Source organism: Pseudophryne corroboree, chromosome 5, assembly GCF_028390025.1.
Source record: "Pseudophryne corroboree isolate aPseCor3 chromosome 5, aPseCor3.hap2, whole genome shotgun sequence".
Classification (NCBI taxonomy): Eukaryota; Metazoa; Chordata; class Amphibia; order Anura; family Myobatrachidae; genus Pseudophryne; species Pseudophryne corroboree.
Window position 1 is genome coordinate 125,205,642 of NC_086448.1, and position 24,411 is coordinate 125,230,052.

The following is a 24,411-nucleotide window of genomic DNA, read 5'->3' on the forward strand; positions in this document are numbered from 1 at the left end:
CAGGCACGACCTCCACCCGGGAGAGTGGGGACTTCATCCAGAAGTCTTCCAAATGATTGTAAATCAATGGGGTCGTCCACAGGTAGACATGATGGCGTCCCGCCTAAACAAAAAACTAGAGAAGTATTGCGCCAGGTCAAGAGACCCTCAGGCGATAGCTGTGGACGCTCTAGTGACACCGTGGGTGTATCGGTCAGTTTATGTGTTCCCTCCTCTACCTCTCATACCAAAGGTATTGAGAATAATAAGAAAGCGAGGAGTAAACACAATTCTCGTGGTTCCGGATTGGCCGAGAAGAGCGTGGTACCCGGAACTTCAAGAGATGATCTCAGAGGACCCGTGGTCTCTGCCGCTCAGACAGGACCTGCTGCAGCAGGGCCCCTGTCTGTTCCAAGACTTCCCGCGGCTGTGTTTGACGGCATGGCGGTTGAACGCCGGATCCTGAAGGAAAAGGGCATTCCGGAGGAAGTCATTCCTACGCTTATTAAAGCCAGGAAAGAGGTCACAGCAACTCATTATCACCGCATATGGCGGAGGTATGTTGCATGGTGTGAGGCCGAAAAGGCCCCAACGGAGGAATTTCAACTAGGTCGATTTCTGCATTTCCTGCAAGCAGGAGTGAATGTGGGCCTAAAATTGGGCTCCATTAAGGTACAGATCTCGGCTCTGTCAATTTTCTTTCAAAAAGAACTAGCTTCAGTACCTGAAGTTCAGACATTTGTGAAAGGAGTCCTGCATATTCAGCCCCCATTTGTGCCTCCTGTGGCACCTTGGGATCTCAACGTGATGTTGAGTTTCTTAAAATCACATTGGTTTGAGCCACTAAAAACCGTGGATCTGAAATATCTCACGTGGAAAGTGGTCATGTTATTGGCCTTGGCTTCAGCCAGGCGAGTGTCAGAGTTGGCGGCTTTATCATGTAAAAGCCCTTATCTGATTTTCCATATGGATAGGGCAGAATTGAGGACTCGTCCCCAGTTTCTCCCTAAGGTGGTGTCAACGTTTCACCTGAACCAGCCTATTGTGGTGCCTGCGGCTACTAAGGATTTGGAGGACTCCAAGTTGCTAGACGTTGTCAGGGCCCTGAAAATATATGTTTCCAGGACGGCTGGAGTCAGAAAATCTGACTCGCTGTTTATCCTGTATGCACCCAACAAGCTGGGTGCTCCTGCTTCTAAGCAGACTATTGCTCGTTGGATTTGTAGTACAATTCAGCTTGCACATACTGTGGCAGGCCTGCCACAGCCAAAATCTGTCAATGCCCATTCCACAAGGAAGGTGGGCTCATCTTGGGCGGCTGCCCGAGGGGTCTCGGCTTTACAACTTTGCCGAGCTGCTACTTGGTCAGTGGCAAACACGTTTGCAAAATTCTATAAATTTGATATCCTGGCTGAGGAGGACCTGGAGTTCTCTCATTCGGTGCTGCAGAGTCATCCGCACTCTCCCGCCCGTTTGGGAGCTTTGGTATAATCCCCATGGTCCTTACGGAGTTCCCAGCATCCACTAGGACGTCAGAGAAAATAAGAATTTACTCACCGGTAATTCTATTTCTCGTAGTCCGTAGTGGATGCTGGGCGCCCATCCCAAGTGCGGTTTATCTGCAATACTTGTACATAGTTATTGTTAACTAAATCGGGTTATTGTTGAGCCATCTGTTGAGAGGCTCTATTGTTTCATACTGTTAACTGTGTTTCATATCACGAGTTGTACGGTGTGATTGGTGTGGCTGGTATGAGTCTTACCCGGGATTCAAAATCCTTCCTTACTGTGTACGCTCGTCCGGGCACAGTACCTAACTGAGGCTTGGAGGAGGGTCATAGTGGGAGGAGCCAGTGCACACCAGGTAGTCTAAGATCTTTCTAGAGTGCCCAGCCTCCTTCGGAGCCCGCTATTCCCCATGGTCCTTACGGAGTTCCCAGCATCCACTACGGACTACGAGAAACAGAATTACCGGTGAGTAAATTCTTATTTTCTTTTTCTTTCTTTCTATTTCTTTCTTTCTTTATTTTTCTTTCTTTCTTTCTTTCTTTCTCTCTCTCTCTCTCTCTCTCTCTCTCTCTCTCTCTCTCTCTCTCTCTCTCTCTCTCTCTCTCTCTCTCTCTAGATAGCATAGACAAGGAGCAAGTGGGACCCCAAAGTCCATTTCACTGTGCAGAATTATAGTTCCATGTCTATTTCTGCTGCGGGGTACACAAGGCTCCAAAGGGAATAACATTGGGTGTAGAGAAGGATCTTGATCCGCGGCACCAACAGGCTCAAAGCTTTGACTGTTCCCAAGATGCATAGCGCCTCCTCCTCTATAACCCGCCTCCGTGCACAGGAGCTCAGTTTTGTAGTTGGTGCCATACAGTAAGCAGGCATACAACAGGTGGGCTGCTACAGCAGCCCTGAGAAGAGCTTTTTAAGCGAAGATAGAATACTTCAAGGGCTGCAGCAGTGATAGATGTCAGTCTGACATCTCCTGCTGCAGCTCCATCACCTCTCCCAGCGGCACTGTATACTCCCGCGCCCTGGTTGCCGGGTACTTAACAGCGGAGGCTCCGGTTTGCTCCCCGTTAGTCACACACTCGCCAAAGTTCTCCTGGATTGCGTGGCTGCACTCGGGGAAGGAGTTAAGTGGGTCCCCTAGGCGGATTCCCGCTGAAATCGCAGTCTGGCGGGGACACTGTGGTCGAGCAGGGACTCCACTAAACCACCAGGGCAAGGGCACAGGTCGGTTTTTACCTCATAAAAACCGTTTATATTACAGCCCATGGTACCAGTGGTGCGGTCCAGCAGGGGGATAAGGCTTGGACCTGTAGCCCCTCCCCCTCCCCCAGCCCCAGGGCACCATTTACAGTAATGTTCCCGCCCTGGAGCTTCTTATATCTCTCCCTCACTCCTAGTCAGTGTTTGGGCGCCATTACACAGAGCAGCACTATTCCTGGGACTGCTTGGGCAAATCCTCCTTTGTAAAGCCGCCTGCACGTCAGCGCTGTGCATTTTACAAGACACTTAAGTATTCTACATGTCTACTGACCGTGTTAGTTAAGAAACAGTGCATTTGGTGAGGGTAATGTAGTACAAGTACCCTGTGATATACATCCAGCCTTTACTGTGCATTGATATATCTACTAATTATATAGCTATACTGAGTATTACTTTGTATTGCTAGTCCAGTGCAGTTTTATTGCATGTCATAATTTCTGCATTGTACATTGTGACTATATGTGTGTGCATGTAGCTTGCTGTGTGATCTCCATTTCGTGTCTCTCACTCAGGGGTATATGCAATTAGCGGCGAATCGCGGCAAATTATCGCCATTTTTTAATTTGACACAATTCGACCGTCCAATTTCGGCAAGTGGTTGCCGAAATTCACCATATTCAATGGAAAACGGATTCGACAGTCCCGCGGACGAAAAACGTCCGATTTGCCGGATTTTGCCGCGATTTTAAAAAACGGGGAAAAACGGGAAAAACCCGGAAAAAAAAATGGCGTGGGGGCCCCCCTCCAAAGCATAACCAGCCTCGGGCTCTTCGAGCTGGTCCTGGTTCTAAAAATGCGGGGAAAAATTGGACAGGGGATCCCCCGTATTTTTAAAACCAGCATCGGGCTCTGCGCCTGGTGCTGGTGCAAAAAATACGGGGGACAAAAAGAGTAGGGGTCCCCCGTATTTTATACACCAGCATCGGGCTCCACTAACTGGAAAGATAATGCCACAGCCGGGGGTCACTTTTATACAGTGCCCAGCGGCCGTGGCATTAAATATCTAACTAGTCACCCCTGGCGGGGTACCCTGGGGGAGTGGGGACCCCTTCAATCAAGGGGTCCCCCCCCCCCCCAGCCACCCAAGGGCCAGGGGTGAAGCCCGAGGCTGTCTCCCCCCCCCCCCCCCCCCCCCCCCCCATCCAAGGGCTGCGGATGGGGGGCTGATAGCCTTGTCAAAATTGAAAGAATATTGTTTTTTTCCAGTAGTACTACAAGTCCCAGCAAGCCTCCCCCGCAAGCTGGTACTTGGAGAACCACAAGTACCAGCATGCGGGAGAAAAATGGACCCGCTGGTACCTGTAGTACTACAGGGAAAAAAAATACCCAAATAAAAACAGGAGACACACCGTGACGAGTACAACTTTATTACACACTGCCGACACACACATACTTACCTACGTTGACACGCCGACTGCCACATCTCGACTCCGACGATCCGGGGTACCTGTGGAAAAAAAAACACTCACCTGATCCAGTGTCCAGAGATAAATCCACGTCCAGAGATAAAATCCTCGTACTTGGCAAAAAAAAAAAAACACGAACACCCGACCACCGGACTGAAAGGGGTCCCATGTTGACACATGAGACCCCTTTCCCCGAAATATATAATGGAGAGGCTTTGCGATGCGCTGTCTGAGCTCAGACGCACACAGCCAATCAGCAGAGTGAAAGGACGTTGCACTCGCTGATTGGCTGAAGAGACACTTCCGTGACAGCTGTCACGGGGGTGTCTGCATTCGTGGAAAGGGGTCTCGTGTCAACATGGGACCCCTTTCAGTCCGGTGGTCGGGTGTTCGTTTTGTTGTTTTGACAAGTTCGTGGATTTATCTCTGGACCCTGGATCAGGTGAGTATAATTATCTTTTATTTTCAGGTACCCGTGGATTCTACTTGGAGAAGAGGACCGGCTGCTTCGTGTCAACATAGGTAAGTATGTGTGTGTCGGCAGTGTGTAATAAAGTTGTACTTGTCACGGTGTGTGTCTCCTGTTTTTATTTGGGTATTTTTTCCCCAGTAGTACTACAGGTACCAGCGGGCCCGTTTTTCTCCCGCATGCTGGTACTTGTGGTTCTCCAAGTACCAGCTTGCGAGGGAGGCTTGCTGGGACTTGTAGTACTACTGGAAAAAACAATATTCTTTCAATTTTGACAAGGCTATCAGCCCCCCATCCGCAGCCCTTGGATGGGGGGGACATGATACTTGTGCCTCCAAAAAAGACAAACCAAGTACCTAATCCCTTCTAATATAAATAGATATGCTATTACAGGTTGAGTATCCCTTATCCAAAATGCTTGGGACCAGAGGTATTTTGGATATCGGATTTTTCCGTATTTTGGAATAATTAGATACCATAATGAGATATCATGGTGATGGGACCTAAATCTAAGCACAGAATGCATTTATGTATCATATACACCTTATTCAAACAGCCTGAAGATAATTTTAGACAATCTTTTTTTTAACTTTGTGCATTAAACAAAGTGTGTGTACATACACACAATTCATTTATGTTAAATATACACCTTATATACACAGCCTGAAGGTCATTTAATACAATATTATTAATAACTTTGTGTATTAAACAAAGTTTGTGTACATTGAGCCATCAAAAAACAAAGGTTTCACTATCTCACTCTCACTCAAAAAAGTCCGTATTTCGGAATATTCCGTATTTCGGAATATATGGATATGGGATACTCAACTTGTATCAATAAAAAAAACACACAAAAAAACATGTTTTAATTTTTTTTTATTAGTTTCACCCACCAAAGTGTGGCGGATTGAAAATGTCGAATTTACTGTCTAAAAGCACTGTTGTCGAATTTCCAAACTTCAATTGAATATATTTTGGTCGAATTGCAGCACTTGTATCATTGCAGAAAAGTCGAATTTGACAAAAGTCTAATTTCAAAAAGTCGAATTTTGAAAGTCCGTTTTTTTGACGGAAAGTACTGAATTGCATTGACGATTTTTTTTTTTTTGGGCGAAAAAGTCCCGAAATTCGACAATTTCGGGAATTCGACCGCAATTGCATATACCCCTCAGATTGCTTTCCTTATATTCTATGACCTGAGGGGGCTCAGTGCATCGGGTTTATTATCTGATATAGGTGTATCACAAGATATACTCATTGTATGTTTTTCTTTGTGATTTTTAGTCACCATATACCTCTTGAATCCCCTGTTTGCGGAGTATATAAGCTGCACAGGGGGTTCTTGTCCGGTATATTGCTGCTGATATTGTACTGTGTTGCCTGAGATTGTGCTTTTATCTATGTCAGCTACAGGGGGCAACAGAGCTGGAGCTGATCCCACAGTGTGTGGAGGTGACGCTGCAGGCATGATTGAGGAAAACTTGGCAGCAGAGAGTTCAGGTTCTGGGGTTTCCCTACCCCCCAGTGGAATGGTGGCAACGGGGGTCCAAAATGACCCACCTTTGGCTACATTTCTCTAACGTCCTAAGTGGATGCTGGGGACTCCGTCAGGACCATGGGGTTTAGCGGCTCCGCAGGAGACAGGGCACAATAATAAAAGCTTTAGGATCAGGAGGTGTGCACTGGCTCCTCCCCCTATGACCCTCCTCCAAGCCTCAGTTAGATCTTTGTGCCCGGCCGAGAAGGGTGCAATCTAGGTGGCTCTCCTGAGCTGCTTAGAATAAAAGTTTAAGTTAGGTTTTTTATTTTCAGTGAGTCCTGCTGGCAACAGGCTCACTGCTACGAGGGACTTAGGGGAGAGAAGTAAACTCACCTGCGTGCAGGATGGATTTGCTTCTTAGGCTACTGGACACCATTAGCTCCAGAGGGAGTCGGAACACAGGTCTCACCCTGGGGTTCGTCCCGGAGCCGTGCCGCCGACCCCCCTTGCAGATGCCGAAGTTGAAGAGGTCCAGAGGTCCGGAAACAGGCGGCAGAAGACTTTCAGTCTTCATAAGGTAGCGCACAGCACTGCAGCTGTGCGCCATTGTTGTCAGCACACTTCATACCAGCGGTCACTGAGGGTGCAGGGCGCTGGGGGGGGCGCCCTGGGCAGCAATGTATTATACCTTTTTTATGGCTAAAATACATCACATATAGCCCTTGAGGCTATATGGATGTATTTAACCCCTGCCAGATCTCACAAACTCCGGGAGAAGAGCCCGCCGTTTTAGGGGGCGGGGCCTATTCTCCTCAGCACACGGCGCCATTTTCCTGCTCAGCTCTGCTGTGAGGAAGGCTCCCAGGCTCTCCCCTGCACTGCACTACAGAAACAGGGTTAAAACAGAGAGGGGGGGCACTTATTTGGCGATATGATTACATATGTGAAAATGCTATAAGGGAAAACACTTGTATAAGGGGTTGTCCCTGTATAATTCTAGCGTTTGGTGTGTGCTGGCAAACTCTCCCTCTGTCTCCCCAAAGGGCTAGTGGGGTCCTGTCCTCTATCAGAGCATTCCCTGTGTGTGTGCTGTGTGTCGGTACGTGTGTGTCGACATGTAGGAGGACGATGTTGGTGAGGAGGCGGAGCAAATTGCCTGTATTGGTGATGTCACTCTCTAGGGAGTCGACACCGGAATGGATGGCTTATTTAGGAATTACGTGATAATGTCAACACGATGCAAGGTCGGTTGACGACATGAGACGGCCGGCAAACAAATTAGTACCTGTCCAGGCGTCTCAGACACCGTCAGGGGCTTGTAAAAACGCCCATTTACCTCAGTTGGTCGACACAGACACGGACACTGACTTCAGTGTCGACGGTGAAGAAACAAACGTATTTTCCTTTAGGGCCACACGTTACATGTTAAGGGCAATGAAGGAGGTGTTACATATTTCTGATACTACAAGTACCACAAATAAGGGTATTATGTAGGGTGGGAATAATCTACTTGTAGTTTTTCCTGAATCAGATAAATTAAAGTGTGTGATGATACGTGGGTTTCCTCCGATAGAAAATTATTGGAGGTATACCTTTTCCCGCCAGAAGTGAGGGCGAGTTGGGAAACACACCTTAGGGTGGATAAGGCGCTCACACGCTTATAAAAACAAGTGGCGTTACCGTCTCCAGATACGGCCGCCCTCAAAGAGCCAGCTGATAGGAAGCTGAAAAATATCCTAAAAAGTATATACACACATACTGGTGTTATACTACGACCAGCAATCGCCTCAGCCTGGATGTGCAGCGCTGGGGGGGCTTGGTCGGATTTCCTGACTGAAAATATTGATACCCTTGACAGGAACAATATTTTATTGACTATAGAGCATTTTAAGGATGCATTTCTATATATGCGAGATGCGCAGAGGGATATTTGCATTCTGGCATCAAGAGTAGATGTGATGTCCATATCTGCCAGACGATGTTTATAGACACGACAGTGGTCAGGTGATGCAGATTCCAGACGGCACATGGAAATATTGCCGTATAAAGGGGCGGTCCATCGGACCTGGTGGCCATGGCAACAGCTGGAAAATCCACTTTTGTTACCCCAAGTCACATCTCAGCAGAAAAGGACACAGTCTTTTCAGTCTCAGTCCTTTTCGTACCCATAAAGGCAGGCGGGCAAAAGGCCAGTCATATCTGCCCAGGGTTAGAGGAAAGGGAAGAAGACTGCAGCAGGCAGCCCATTCCCAGGAACAGAAGTCCTCCACAGCTTCTGCCAAGTCCGCAGCATGACGCTGGGGCCATACAAGCGGACTCAGGTGCGGTGGGGGGTCATCTCAAGAGTTTCAGCACGCAGTGGGCTCACTCGCAAGTGGACTCCTGGATCCTACACGTAGTATCCCAGGTGTACATTGGAAATTCGAGACGTCTTCCCCTCACAAGTTCCTGAAGTCTGCTTTACCAACGTCTCCCTCCGACAGGGAGGCAGTATTGGAAAAAAATTCACAGGCTGTATTCCCAGCAGGTGATAATCAAAGTACCCCTCCTACAACAAGGGAAGGGGTATTATTCCACACTATATTGTGGTACTGAAGCCAAACGGCTCGGTGAGATCTAAAAGATTTGAACAATTACATACAAGGGTTCAAATCAAGATGGAGTCACTCAGAGCAGTGATAGCGAACCAGGACGATATGGTGTCACTGGATATCAGGGGACGCTTACCTACATGTCCAAATTTTTCCCTTCTCACCAAGGGTATCTCAGGTTCGTGGTACAGAACTGTCACTATCAGTTCAGACGCTGCCGTTTGGATTGCCCACGGCACCCAGGGTCTTTACCATGGTAATGGCCGAAATGATGATTCTTCCTAAAAGAAATATGGACGCTTTCCTGATAAGGGCAAGGTCCAGAGAACAGTTGGCGGTCGGAGTAGCACTATCTCAAGTAGTTCTACGACAGCACGAGTGGATTCTAAATATTCCAAAATCGCAGCTTTTTCCGACGACACGTCTAATGTTCCTAGGAATGATTCTGGACACAGTCCAGAAAAGGATGTTTACTCCCGGAGAAGAAGACCAGGGAGTTATCCGAGCTAGTCAGGAACCTCCTAAAACCAGGAAAAGTATCAGTGCATCATTGCACAAGGGTCCTGTGAAAAATGGTGGTTTCTTACAAAGCGATCCCATTCGGTAGATTTCACGCAAGAACCTTTCAGTGGAATCTGCTGGGAAAATGGTCCGGATCGCATCTTCAGATGCATCAGCGGACAACCCTGTCTCCAAGGACAAGGGTGTTTTCTTCTGCGGTGGCTGCAGAGTGCTCATCTATATAAGGGCCGCAGATTCGACATTCAGGACTGGGTCCTGGTGACCACGGATGCCAGCCTGAGTGGCTGGGGAGCAGTCACACAAGGAAAAAATTTCCAGGGAGTGTGATCAAGTCTGGAGACTTCTCTCCACATAAATATACTGGAGCTAAGGGCAATTTACAAGGCTCTAAGCTTAGCAAGACCTCTGCTTCAAGGTCAGCCGGTATTGATCCAGTGGGACAACATCACGGCAGTCGCCCACGTAAACAGACAGGGCGGCACATGAAGCAGGAGGGAAATGGCAGAAACTGCAAGGATTCTTCGCTGGGCGAAAAATCATGTGATAACACTCTCAGCAGTGTTAATTCCGGGAGTGGAAAACTGGGAAGCAAACTTCCTCAGCAGGCATAACCTCCACCCGGGAGAGTGGGGACTTCAGCGGGAAGTCTTCCACATGATTGTAAACCGTTGGGAAAAACCAAAGGTGGACATGATGGCGTCCCGCCTGAACAAAAAACTAGACAAATATTGCGCCAGGTCAAGGGACCCTCAGGCAATAGCGGTGGACGCTCTGGTAACACTGTGGGTGTACCAGTCAGGGTATGTGTTCCCTCCTATGCATCTCATACCAAAAGTACTGAGAATCATAAGAAGGAGATGAGTAAGAACGATACTCGTGGTTCCGGATGGGTCAAGAAGGACTTGGTACCCGGAACTTCAAGAGATGCTCACGGAAGAACCGTGGCCTCTACCTTTAAGAAAGGACCTGCTCCAGCAGGGGCCTTGTCTGTTCCAAGACTTACCGCGGCTGCGTTTGACGGCATGGCAGTTGAACGCCGGATCCTGAAAGGGCATTCCAGATGAAGTCATCCCTACCCTGGTCGAAGCCAGGAAGGATGTAACCGCAAAACATTTTCACCGCATTGGCGAAAATATGTTGCGTGGTGTGAGGCCAAGAAGGTCCCTACAGAGGAATTCCAACTGGGTCGTTTCCTACATTTCCTGAAAACAGGACTGTCTATGGGCCTAAAATTAGGGTCCATTAAGGTTCAAAATTCGACCCTGTCAAATTTCTTCCAGAAAGAACTGGCTTCAGTGCCTGAAGTTCAGACGTTTGTAAAAGGGGTACTGCATATACAGCCTCCTTTTGTGCCCCCAGTGGCACCTTGGGATCTCAATGTTGTTTTGAGTTTCCTAAAGTCACATTGGTGATCCACTCACCACTGTGGAATTAAAATATTTCACATGGAAGGTGAAGATTCTATTAGCCCTGGCTTCAGCCAGGCGTGTGTCAGAATGGGCGGCTTTATCATATAAAAGCCCTTACTTAATTTTTCATTCTGACAGGGCAGAATTGAGGACTCGTCCTCAATTTCTCCTTAAGGTGTTTTCTGTTTTTCACATGAACCAACCTATTGTGGTACCTGCGGCTACTAGGGACTTGGAGGACTCCAAGTTACTTGACGTTGTCAGGGCCCTGAAAATATATGTTTCCAGGACGACTGGAGTCAGAAAATCTGACTCGCTGTTTAGCCTGTATGCACCCAACAAGATGGGTGTTCCTGCTTCTAAGCAGACGATTGCTCGCTGGATTTGTGGTACAATTCAGCTTGCACATTCTGTGGCAGGCTTGCCACAGCCAAAATCAGTAAAAGCCCATTCCACAAGGAAGTGGGCTCATCTTGGGCGGCTGCCCGAGGGGTCTCGGCTTTACAACTTTGCCGAGCTGCTACTTGGTCAGGGGCACACCCTGACTGAGGAGGGCCTGGAGTTCTCTCATTCGGTGCTGCAGAGTCATCCGCACTCTCCCGCCCGTTTGGGAGCTTTGGTATAATCCCCATGGTCCTGACGGAGTCCCCAGCATCCACTTAGGACGTTAGAGAAAATAAGAATTTACTTACCGATAATTCTATTTCTCGTAGTCCGTAGTGGATGCTGGGCGCCCATCCCAAGTGCGGATTGTCTGCAATACTTGTACATAGTTATTGTTACAAAAATCGGGTTATTCTTTTTGTGAGCCATCTTTTCAGAGGCTCCTTCGTTGTTATCATACTGTTAACTGGGTTCAGATCACAGGTTGTACGGTGTGATTGGTGTGGCTGGTATGAGTCTTACCCGGGATTCAATATCCTTCCTTATTATGCACGCTCGTCCGGGCACAGTATCCTAACTGAGGCTTGGAGGAGGGTCATAGGGGGAGGAGCCAGTGCACACCACCTGATCCTAAAGCTTTTATTATTGTGCCCTGTCTCCTGCGGAGCCGCTAAACCCCATGGTCCTGACGGAGTCCCCAGCATCCACTACGGACTACGAGAAATAGAATTATCGGTAAGTAAATTCTTATTTTTCCTCGTTATTAGCTACGCTTGTAACTAAACTTACGCCCCCCCTATGGGACCTCCTGTGTCGGTACAACCGATTATGGTCCCTGCAGTTAATCCGCCCTGGGCAGACCAAATCTCCAATCAGTTACAGCAATCAAACCAGTCACTGACTAAAAAGAAATCTAATTCTCCCCCGCCTAAGACCAAGGGGTCATCTAAATGGGCCATTACTTCCTCACAGTCTACCACTGTCCCAGACACCTGATCTGATGAGGATGGTGTTTATTCTGACCCCTCAGATACTGATCCTGATAGTTCTGATGGGGAGGATGGTTCGCAGGTAGATGTTCCTGACTTGTTGGAGGCGATCAAGATGATTCTTCAGATCACTGATGACGCAAAGCCTGATGCCGTTCCTAAGAAACCGGACAGGTTCAAACGTAAGAAAGTGGTTAAGCAAGTTTTACCTTACTCTGACCACTTAGTAGACATACTGTACGTCAGGAATTCTGGGAAACGCCAGGTAAGAAATTCACACCTCACAAGAATATGCTGGCTCGCTATCCTCTTGCTGCGGAGCTAAGTAAAAATTGGGAGACTCCCCCGCCAGTGGATTCGCAGGTGGCGCGGCTGGTAGTATCCTCAGCTCTGCCTGTGACTACCGTCAAATCTCTGAAGGAACCTACAGATAAGCGTGTGGAGGGTTGTTTAAAAGCGATTTATACACTCACTGGTGCGGCGCACAGACCCACTAATTGCAGCAACTTGGGCTGCAGAGGCCATTGAAGCATGGGCCCAAGAGTTGGAAGCGGAGTTGCCTTCTAATACTTCTGATCACGCTAGACAATGCCTGTCTTATATTGTCACAGCTTCTCATTATGGGAAGGAGGCGGCTTCTGATTCCAGCATTCTGGCGGCCAAGGCTTCTACTACAAATATCCTGACTCGCCGGATTCTTTGGTTGCAGTACTGGTCCGTAGATCTGGACTCCAAGAAAACCCTGGAGGTGCTCCCTTTTAAGGGATTTGGAGAAGACCTCAACGAGATAGGGGCTGACTTAGCTTCAGCTAAAACGGCATGTCTGCCTAGTACTGCTCCTTTGGCGCCGAAGGATAGAGTACTTCCTCCCGTTTCTTTTATCCTCCAGGAGAAGCAAAATATCAGGCGGACCCGAAACACGGTCGCACTTCCAAACCTGCTAAACCCAAACAGGCCTGGGCTACCCGTCAGCCTGCTTCCAAAACTGACAAGCCTGCCGAATGACGTGGCGGGGATCCCAGGGTGGGGGGCTGACTTCTAGGGTTTACCCAGGAATGGCTGAAGATCACTTCCGATGCCTGGGTACGGGAAGTCGTCACTCGAGGTTACACCATATCCTTCAAGAAACGTCCCCCTCATCGATTTTGCCTGACAGACGTCCCTTCGGATCAGGTGAAGGCAAAAACTCTTAATTCGGTGGTACAGTCCCTCCTGGACACAGGAGTGGTGGTACAAGTGCCTCTAGCTCAGAGAGGCCAGGGGTACTATTCACCGCTGTTCCTAGTCCCAAAACCGAATGGGTCCTCCCAGCCCATTCTCAACCTCAAGTCCTTGAACAAATATTTGTCGAGGTTTCAAATTTTCATATGGAAACCCTGCGCTCTGTTGTTCTGGTCTTGGAACCTGGGGATTATATGGTCTCCCTGGACATACAGAATGCTTACCTGCATATTCCCATTGCAATGTCGCATCAGCAGTACCTGAGGTTTGCAGTGGGCAACCTCCATTACCAATTTTGGGCGTTACCTTTTGGCTTGACCACGGCTCCGCGTGTTTTCACCAAGGCTATGGCGGCTGTACTCCGCCGTCAAGGGGTCAGGATCCTACCATATCTGGACGACTTGTTGATTCTGGCAAATTCCCCAGAAGTTCTCCTACGCCATCTGGATCTGACCATCCAGTTTCTGCAAGCCCACAGGTGGCTCATCAACTGGAAGAAATCTTCCCTGGTCCCTGCACAGAGCATGGTGCACCTGGGAGCGTTTTTGGACACCCGCAACCAGCGGTGGTGGTTGTCTCAGGAGAAGGTCCTTAAACTTCAGGACAAGATTCAATACTTCCTATCTCGTCCGCAAGTGTCGATATATTAGGCGATGCAAGTGCTAGGTCTCATGGTGTCGGCTTTCGAGATGGTGGAGTACGCTCAATTCCATTCCCGCCCTCTGCAGAAACTGATTCTTGCCAAATGGGACGGCCTGCCTCACAGGATCAGGTCTCACATGATCTCCTTGTCTCCGGAGGTCCGTCTGTCACTGAACTGGTGGCTGCAGGACAGACTTTTGAGCGGGGGTCATCTTTTCTGGATCTCCAACTGGGTACTTCTGACCATGGATGCCAGTCTGAGTCAGGGTCGGTGGACCAAGGAGGAATCTCGCCTGCCAATAAACATTCTGGAACTGCGGGCGGTGTTCAACGCGCTGAACCTGGCCCAGCATCTAATTCAGAACAGACCTGTTCAGGTACAGTCGGACAACGCCACCACAGTGGCGTACATTAATCATCAAGGCGGCACTCGAAGCCGCATGGCGATGAGGGAAGTTTCAAGGATTCCTCAATGGGCGGAACGCCATCTGCCGGCCATATCGGCGGTGTTTATTCCGGGGGTCCTCAACTGGGAAGCGGACTTTCTCAGTCGTCAGGACGTGCACGCCGGGGAGTGGAGCCTCCATCCGGAAGTATTTCAACTTCTCGTGGACAAGTGGGGCACTCCAGATGACGTCTCGACACAACCACAAGATTCTGGTCTTCGGAGCAAGAACAAGGAATCCTCGAGCAGCGTTCGTGGACACACTGGCAATTCCGTTGAAATTTCGTTTGCCATATGTGCTCCCTCCAGTGTCTCTACTGCCCAGAGTGATAAGGAAGTTCAAACAAGGAGACATGCTTCTTCTGCTTGCTCCAGCGTGGCCCAGACGGCATTGGTTCTCAGACCTCCAGGGCCTCTTGCTAGAGCGTCCCATTCTACTTCCACAACGACAGATCTCCTCTTTTAGAACCCTTGTGTCTACCAGGATTTGGCGCGACTGGCTTTGACGGCGGTGGCTCTTGAAGCTTCCGTACTAAGGGCCAAAGGTTTTTCGGAGGCGGTCATTCAAACTATGTTAAAGGCCCGTAAGCCGGCTTCTGCTCGGATTTACCATAGGGTCTGAAATTCTGGTTACCTACCTAAGGTGGTGTCTTCCTTCCACGTTAACCAGGAGATTGTGGTTCCTGCCTTTAATTCTCCGGAGTTATCTTCCGGAGAGCGGTCTTTGTATGTGGTACGGGCTCTCCGTATCTATGTGAAGAGAACTGCTTCCATTCGGAAGTATGAAACTCTATTCATGCTGTTTGGTTTTCACAAACATGGCTGGCCTGCTAACAAGCAGACCTTGGTCAGATTGATTAGAATGGTGATTGCACATGCTTATGTACAGGCTGGCCTTCCAGCTCCTGATACCATCAAAGCCCATTCTACTCTGTCTGTTGGACCTTCTTTGGCGGCCCGCCGTGGTGCGACCCTTGAACAATTGTGCAAGACGGCTACGTGGACCTCAGTGAACACGTTCCTATCGTTCTATGCCTTCGATACTTCCGCCTGCCAGGATTCTTCCTTTGGGCGCCGAGTTCTTGTGCCCGTTACAGTGCATCCCCTCCCATAAGGAACTGCTTTAGGACGTCCCCGATGTTATTCCCTGTGGAGCCCAATGTACCCCGCAGCAGAAAACGAGATTTATGGTGAGAACTTACCGTTGTTAAATCTCTTTCTGCGAGGTACACTGGGCTCCACAGGGCGCCCACCTGACGCACTTAGTGGCTAATGCCATACAAACCGAAAGAAGCTGACACCCTCTCCTGTCGTGAGTGTGTGGTGTATGTGGCTTCTAACGAATGTCGTCTCTCTTACCTGCTACTGCATTGGACTGGTTGACAAAAACTGAGCTCCTGTGCACGGAGGCGGGGTTATAGAGGAGGCGGCGCTATGCATCTTGGGAACAGTCAAAGCTTTGAGCCTGTTGGTGCCTCTGATCAAGATCCTACTCTACACGCCGATGTTATTCCCTGTGGAGCCCAGTGTACCTCGCAGAAAGAGATTTAACAACGGTAAGTTCTTACCGTAAATCTCGTTTTTCCTCAGAAATGATGTGTCCGGCAAAGCTCAGGCTGTAATCAATGTTAGATACTGTACCCTTTATCTGTGGAGAAGCTGCAGGAAATGGGACATGCAGATGTGTCCATTTACTTTGTTGCATCGCAGGCTGTGTCTCCCTGTGTGTCATAGCATATCTTAGCCTCTATAGGCAGCTCAGTTAGATGGGGAATGATGATCCCACAACTAAACGTGGAGCCAGCTGAGGTAGTTCAGTGGGGGTAGTGAGTAGCACTGCTTCCGCTACCCATTGGTTTTTTTATCCTGCATGGCGGCACGCTCCTGCTGCTTGTTACATAACAATGGGAGTTAGAGGCTGCGAAAGATGGCAGTTTGCAGCACTAAAGTACGCTGCTTCCTGCAGCAAGACTGTATATGTCCCAGATGAAACACTGGTGATAGATGAGTTTGCTGTTACCTCCAGAACAGAAACTGGAGCTGTTACTTCAACATCTACTGAAGGAGAAAAAAACTGAAATTACTTGGATAACATGTAATTGTCATAGTCAATTTGTGGGAATATATGACAGTCTAATTACCGCACGGCACCTATTAGTATTTTTATATTAGTTTAAACGTATTTATACAGTCTTGGTAGTTATTTGGCTGTGTTTGGTAGGGAATTTAGACTATAAGCTCAAAAGGGGCAAGACCTGACACGGATGATTAAATATACTCTGTACAGTGATACTGTACACAATGTAGTTGCTCTGGATAAATGTTAATGTCCTGTGGAAGATTATTTTATTTATGTACTTAGCATCAGATAACTTAGATGATGAGGCTTTTACCCCATGTAACTGATCTAAAGGCAAATACAAAATTCAAATTTTTTTCTTTTTAATTCTTCTAGTGTGCGGTCACTTATATTGACTATGGAAATTCAGAAATTTTAAATAGATCCAGCATTGTTGACCTTCCTGATGACTTACAAATACCAGCTGTGGCACAGAAATATAGACTCTGGGGACTTCAGCTTCAGACAGCGGTCGATATCGAACAGGTGAGATTGTATTATTGTGAATTTTTCTTTCATTCCTGCTGGACGCTGGGGCTGTGTGGTATGGCGCAGTGCTGGAGCCGTGCACCGAGGAGTTAACTTGTTTGAAAGCACAGCACAGGCTCCTCTGCTCCTATACCCTGCCTAGCAACCAGGAGACTATTTCTCTAACGTCCTAGTGGATGCTGGGAACTCCGTAAGGACCATGGGGGATAGCGGGCTCCGAAGGAGGCTGGGCACTCTAGAAAGATCTTAGACTACCTGGTGTGCACTGGCTCCTCCCACTATGACCCTCCTCCAAGCCTCAGTTAGATTTCGTGCCCGGCCGAGGTTGGATGCACACTAGGGGCTCTCCTGAGCTCTTAGAAAGTTATAGTCTTAGAATTTGTTATTTTCAGTGAGACCTGCTGGCAACAGGCTCACTGCAGCGAGGGACTAAGGGGAGAAGAAGCGAACTCGCCTGCTTGCAGCCGGATTGGGCTTCTTAGGCTACTGGACACCATTAGCTCCAGAGGGATCGACCGCAGGCCCAGCCTTGATGTTCGGTCCCGGAGCCGCGCCGCCGTCCCCCTTACAGAGCCAGAAGCAAGAAGATGGTCCGGAAAATCGGCGGCATGAAGACTCTGTCTTCACCAAGGTAGCGCACAGCACTGCAGCTGTGCGCCATTGCTCCTCTCACACACTTCACACTCCGGTCACTGAGGGTGCAGGGCGCTGGGGGGGGCGCCCTGAGGCAGCAATAAAAACACCTTGGCTGGCTAAAATACCTCAATATATGGCCCCAGGGGCTATATATGAGGTAAATACCCCTGCCAGAATTCCATAAAAAACGGGAGAATAGGCCGCGAAAAAGGGGCGGAGCCTATCTCCTCAGCACACTGGCGCCATTTTTCCCTCACAGCTCGGCTGGAGGGAAGCTCCCTGGCTCTTCCCTGCACAGTAAGAGGGAAAAGAGAGGGGGGGCATTAAAATTGGCACTGTATACAGTATATTATATAAAAGCTATTAGGGACATAACTCAGTTAGTCCCTGTATATATATAGCGCTCTGGTGTGTGCTGGCATACTCTTACTCTGTCCCCCCAAAGGGCTTTTGTGGGTCCTGTCCTCGTTTAGAGCATTCCCTGTGTGTCTGCGGTGTGTCGGTACGGCTGTGTCGACATGTTGAATGAGGAGGCTTATATGGTGACAGAACAGAGGCCGATATATGTGATGTCGCCCCCTGTGGGGCCGACACCAGAGTGAATGGATAGGTGAAAGGTATTAACCGACAGTGTCAACTCCTTACATAAAAGGGTGGATGACGTAACAGCTGTGGGACAGCCGGCTTCGCAGCCCGCGCCTGCCCAGGCGTCTCAAAGGCCATCAGGGGCTCAAAAACGCCCGCTCTCTCAGATGGCAGACACAGATGTCGACACGGAGTCTGACTCCAGTGTCGACAAGGTGGAGACATATACACAATCCACTAGGAACATCCGTGACGTGATCCCGGCAATAAAAAATGTGTTATACATTTCTGACTTTAACCCAAGCACCTCTAAAAATGGGTTTTAGGTTTGGGGAGAAAAAACAGGCAGTGTTTTGTTCCCCCATCAGATGAATAAATGAAGTGTGTGAAAGCGTGGGTTCCCCCGTTAAGAAACTGGTAATTTATAAAAAGTTACTGATGGCGTACCCTTTCCCGCCAGGTGGATAAGTTACGCTGGGAGATATCTCCTAGGGTGGATAAGGCGCTCACACGTTTGTCAAAAAAGGTGGCACTGCCGTCTTAGGATACGGCCACTTTAATAGGTACCTGTTGATAAAAAACAGGAGGCTATCCTGAAGTCTGTATTTACACACTCAGGTACTAGACTGAGACCTGCAGATAGTGCTGCTGCAGCGTGGTCGGTGACCCTGTCAAACAGGGATACTAGTTGGCAAACATAAAAACATATTAAAGACGTCGTCTTATATATGGGGGATGCACAGAGGGATATTTTGCCGGCTGGCATCCAAAATAAATGTAATGTCCATTCTGTCAGGAGGGTATTAGAGACCTGTCACTGGACAGGTGATGCTGACTTAAAAAGCGCATAGAGAGCCTTATAAGGGTGAGGAATTATTTGGGGATGGTCTCTGGGACCTCGTATCCACAGCAACTGCTGGGAAGAAATAATTTTACCTCAGGTTTCCTCACAGACAAAGGTACAGTCCTTTCGGCTTCAGAAACAAATGGCGCTTCCTTTCTGTACAGAGACAAGGGTAGAGGGAAAAAAGCTGCACCAGTCAGCCTGTTCCCAGAATCAAGATTCTTCCCCCGCCTCCTGTGAGGCCACACCATGACGCGGGTGCTCCACAGGTGTAGCCAGGTACGGTGGGGGGCCGTCTCAAAAATTTCAGCAATTAGTGGGCTCGCTCACAGGTGGATCCCTGTTTCTTTCAAGTAGTATTTCAGGGGTACAAGCTGGAATTCGAGATGTCTCCCCCCAGCCGTTTCCTAAAATATGCCTTGCTGACAACTCCCTCAGGCAGGGAGGCTGTGCGAGAGGCAATTAATAAGCGGTATTCCCAGCAGGTAATACTCAAGGTGCCCCTACTTCAACAAGGACGGGGTTACTATTCCACACGGGTTGGGGTACCGAAACCGCATGGTTCGGTGTGACCCATTTTATATTTAAAATCCTTGAACACAAAAATTCAAGTTCAAGATGGAATCGCTCAGGGCGGTTATTCCAAGCCTGGACGAGGGGGATTACATGGTATCCTGGGACATCAAGCATGCTTACCTGCATGTCCCCATTTACCATCCTCGCCAGGAGTACCTCAGATTTGTGGTACAGGATTACCATTACCAAGTCCAGACACTGCCGTTTGGACTGTACATGGCACCGAGGGTGTTTTATCAAGGTAATGGCCGAAATGTTGATACTCCTTCAAAAAAAGGGAGTTGTAGTTATCCCGTACTTGGACAATCTCGTTATAAGGGCGAAGTCCAAGGAGCAGTTGGTAGTCGGGGTAGCACTATTTTGGAAAGTGCTACAACAGCATGGTTGGATTCTAAACAGTCCAAAGTCACAGCTGGTTCCTATGACACGTCTACTGTTCCTGGGGATGGTTCTGGACATAAACCAGAAATAGTGTTTCTCCCGGAGGAGAAAGCCAAGGAGTTGTCATCTCTAGTCAGAGACCTCCTGAAGCCAAAATAGGTAGTGGTGCATCATTGCACGCGAGTCCTGGGAAAAATGGTAGCTTCCTACGAAGCAATCCCATTAGGCAGGTTCCATACAAGAACTTTTCAGAGGGACCTGTTGGACAAGTGGTCCGGATCGCATCTTCCGATGCATAGGCTGATAACCCTGTCTCCAAGGACCAGGGTATCTCTACTGTGGTGGCTGCAGAGTGCCCATCTTCAAGAGGGCCGCAGGTTCGGCATACAGGACTAGGTCCTAGTGACCATGGATTCCAGCCTTTGAGGCTGGGAGGCAGTCACACAGGGAAGAAATTTCCAGGGACTTTGGTCAAGTCAGGTTATTTCCCTACACATAAATATTCTGGACCTGAGGGCCATTTACAATGCCCTGAGGCCGGCAAGGCCTCTGCTTCAAAACCAGCCGGTACTGATCCAATCAGACAACATCACGGCAGTCGCCCATGTAAACCAACAGGGCGGCACAAGAAGCAGGATGGCGATGGCAGAAGCCACAAGGATTCTCCGATAGGCGGAAAATCATGTGTTAGCACTGTCAGCAGTGTTCATTCCCGGAGTGGACAACTGGGAAGCAGATCTTCTCAACAGACACGACCTCCACCCGGGAGAATGGGGACTTCCTCCAGAAGTCTTCCAATAGGATTGTACACCATTGGGAAAGGCCACAGGTGGACATGATGGCGTCCCGCCTCAACAAAAAGCTATAAAAGATATTGCACCGGGTCAAGGGACCCTCAGGCGATAGCTATGGACGCTCTGGTAACACCGTGGGTGTACCAGTCGGTTTATGTGTTCTCCCCTCTGCCTCTCATACCAAAGGTACTGAGAATAATAAGAAGGCGAGGAGTAAGAACGATACTCGTGGATGGCCAAGAAGAGCTTGGTACCCAGAACTTCAAGAATTTATATCAGAGGACCCATGGCCTCTGCCACTCAGACAGGACCTGCGGCAGCAGGGGCCCTGTCTGTTCCAAGACTTACCGCAGCTACGTTTGTCGGCATGGCGGTTGAACGCCGGATCCTGAAGGAAAAGGGCATTCCGGAGGAAGTCATTCCTACGCTTACTAAAGCCAGGAAAGAGGTTACAGCAACTCATTATCACCGCATATGGCGAAAATATGTTGCATGGTGTGAGGCCGAAAGGGCCCCAACAGAGGAATTTCAACTAGGTCGATTTCTGCATTTCCTGCAAGCAGGAGTGACTATGGGCCTTAAATTGGGTTCCATTAAGGTACAGATCTCGGCTCTGTCGATTTTCTTTCAAAAAGAACTAGCTTCAGTACCTGAAGTTCAGACATTTATAAAAGGAGTGCTGCAGAGTCAGCCCCCGTTTGTGCCTCCTGTGGCACCTTGGGATCTCAACGTGGTGTTGAGTTTCTTAAAATCACATTGGTTTGAACCACTAAAAACCGTGGATTTGAAATATCTCACGTGGAAGGTGGTTATGTTATTGGCCTTGGCTTCTGCCAGGCGAGTATCAAAGTTGGCGGCTTTGTCTTGTAAAAGCCCTTATTTGATTTTCCATATGGATAGGGCAGAATTGAGGACTCGTCCCCAGTTTCTCCCAAAGGTGGTGTCAGCGTTTCACCTGAACCAGCCTATTGTGGTGCCTAGGCTACTAGGGACTTGGAGGACTCCAAGTTGCTAGACGTTGTCAGGGCACTGAAAATATATGTTTCCAGAACAACTAGAGTCAGAAAATCTGACTCGCTGTTTATCCTATATGCACCTAACAAGCTGGGTGCTCCTGCTTCTAAGCAGACCATTGCTCGTTGGATTTGTAGTACAATTCAGCTTGCACATACTGTGGCAGGCCTGCCACAGCCAAAATCTGTCAATGCCCATTCCACAAGGAAGGTGGGCTCATCTTGGGCGGCTGCCCGAGAGGTCTCGGCTTTACAACTTTGCCGAGCAGCTACTTGGTCAGGGGCAAACACGTTTGCAAAAATTCTACAAATTTGATACCCTGGCTGAGGAGGACCTGGAGTTCTCTCATTCAGTGCTGCAGAGTCATCCGCACTCTCCCGCCCGTTTGGGAGCTTTGGTATAATCCCCATGGTCCTTACGGAGTTCCCAGCATCCACTAGGACGTTAGAGAAAATAAGAATTTACTCACCGGTAATTCTATTTCTCGTAGTCCGTAGTGGATGCTGGGCGCCCATCCCAAGTGCGGTTTATCTGCAATACTTGTACATAGTTATGGTTAACTAAATCGGGTTATTGTTGAGCCATCTGTTGAGAGGCTCTATTGTTTCATACTGTTAACTGTGTTTCATATCACGAGTTGTACGGTGTGATTGGTGTGGCTGGTATGAGTCTTACCCGGGATTCAAAATCCTTCCTTATTGTGTACGCTCGTCCGGGCACAGTACCTAACTGAGGCTTGGAGGAGGGTCATAGTGGGAGGAGCCAGTGCACACCAGGTAGTCTAAGATCTTTCTAGAGTGCCCAGCCTCCTTCGGAGCCCGCTATCCCCCATGGTCCTTACGGAGTTCCCAGCATCCACTACGGACTACGAGAAATAGAATTACCGGTGAGTAAATTCTTATTTTTTCTCTAACGTCCTAGTGGATGCTGGGGACTCCGTAAGGACCATGGGGAATAGACGGGCTCCGCAGGAGACTGGGCACTCGAAGAAAGATTTAGGTACTACTGGTGTGCACTGGCTCCTCCCTCTATGCCCCTCCTCCAGACCTCAGTTAGAATCTGTGCCCGGAAGGAGCTGGGTGCATTTTAGTGAGCTCTCCTGAGCTTGCTATTAAGAAAGTATTTTAGTTAGGTTTTTTTATTTTCAGAGAGCTTCTGCTGGCAACAGACTCTCTGCTACGTGGGACTGAGGGGAGAGAAGCAAACCTACTAACTGCGGCTAGGTTGCGCTTCTTAGGCTACTGGACACCATTAGCTCCAGAGGGATCGAACACAGGAACTTAACCTTGGCCGTCCGTTCCCGGAGCCGCGCCGCCGTCCCGCTCGCAGAGCCAGAAGACAGAAGCCGGCGGGTTGAAACAAGAAGACGTCAAAATCGGCGGCAGAAGACTCCGGTCTTCATATGAGGTAGCGCACAGCACTGCAGCTGTGCGCCATTGCTCCCACATTAACCAACACACTCCGGTCACTGTAGGGTGCAGGGGGGGGGGGGGCGCGCCCTGGGCAGCAATTGAGTACCTCCTGGCAAAAAGCAGCATATATACAGCTGGGCACTGTAATATGCATGAGCCCCCACCATTATTTTTACACAAAATCGCGGGACAGAAGCCCGCCGCTGAGGGGGCGGGGCTTCTTCCTCAGCACTCACCAGCGCCATTTTCTCTCCACAGCTCCGCTGAGAGGAAGCTCCCCAGGCTCTCCCCTGCAGACTCACGGTAGAAAGAGGGTAAAAAGAGAGGGGGGGGCACATAAATTTAGCGCATTAATCATATATACAGCAGCTACTGGGTAAATACTAAGTTACTGTGTGATTCCTGGGTTATATAGCGCTGGGGTGTGTGCTGGCATACTCTCTCTGTCTCTCCAAAAGGCCTTGTGGGGGTCCTGTCCTCATATAGAGCATCCCCTGTGTGTGTGGTGTGTCGGTACGCTTGTGTCGACATGTTTGACGAGGAGGGCTATGTGGAGGCAGAGCAGGTGCAGATGAATGACGTGTTTCCACCGACTGCGCCGACACCTGATTGGATGGATATGTGGAAGGTGTTAAATGATAATGTTACTTCCTTGCATAAAAGGTTGGATAAATCTGAAACCTTGGGACAGTCGGGGTCTCAGCCCATGCCTGATCCTACAGCGCAGAGGCCGTCAGGTTCTCAGAAGCGCCCACTATCCCAAATTGTTGACACAGATATCGACACGGATTCTGACTCCAGTGTCGATGGCGATGATGCAAAATTGCAGCCTAAAATGGCTAAAGCCATCCGCTACATGATTATAGCAATGAAGGATGTATTGCACATATCAGCGGTAAACCCTGTCCCTGACAAGAGGGTTTATATGTATGGGGAGAAAAAGCAAGAGGTGACTTTTCCCCCTTCACATGAGTTAAATGAGTTATGTGAAAAAGCGTGGGATTCCCCCGATAGGAAAGTGCTGATTTCCAAAAGGTTACTTATGGCGTACCCCTTCCCGCCAACGGACAGGTTACGCTGGGAATCCTCCCCTAGGGTAGACAAAGCTCTGACACGCTTATCTAAAAAGGTGGCCCTGCCGTCACAGAATACGGCCTCACTAAAGGATCCTGCGGATAGGAAGCAGGAAAGTATCCTGAAGTCTGTTTATACGCATTCAGGTACTCTACTGAGGCCGGCAATTGCGTCGGCCTGG

At 49.0% G+C, this 24,411-nt stretch overlaps 1 protein-coding gene across 7 annotated transcripts in view; it reads left to right on the plus strand.

Moving 5' to 3' along the window:
- STK31 (serine/threonine kinase 31) overlaps nt 1–24,411 on the plus strand; it is a 783,847-nt gene that overhangs the window by 295,725 nt on the left and 463,711 nt on the right. For all 7 annotated transcript variants that reach the window (XM_063921681.1, XM_063921683.1, XM_063921684.1 and 4 more), the window contains one exon: nt 16,762–16,911. In XM_063921681.1, the coding sequence (XP_063777751.1) occupies nt 16,762–16,911 (150 nt within the window). The remainder of the gene's footprint in view (nt 1–16,761; nt 16,912–24,411) is intronic.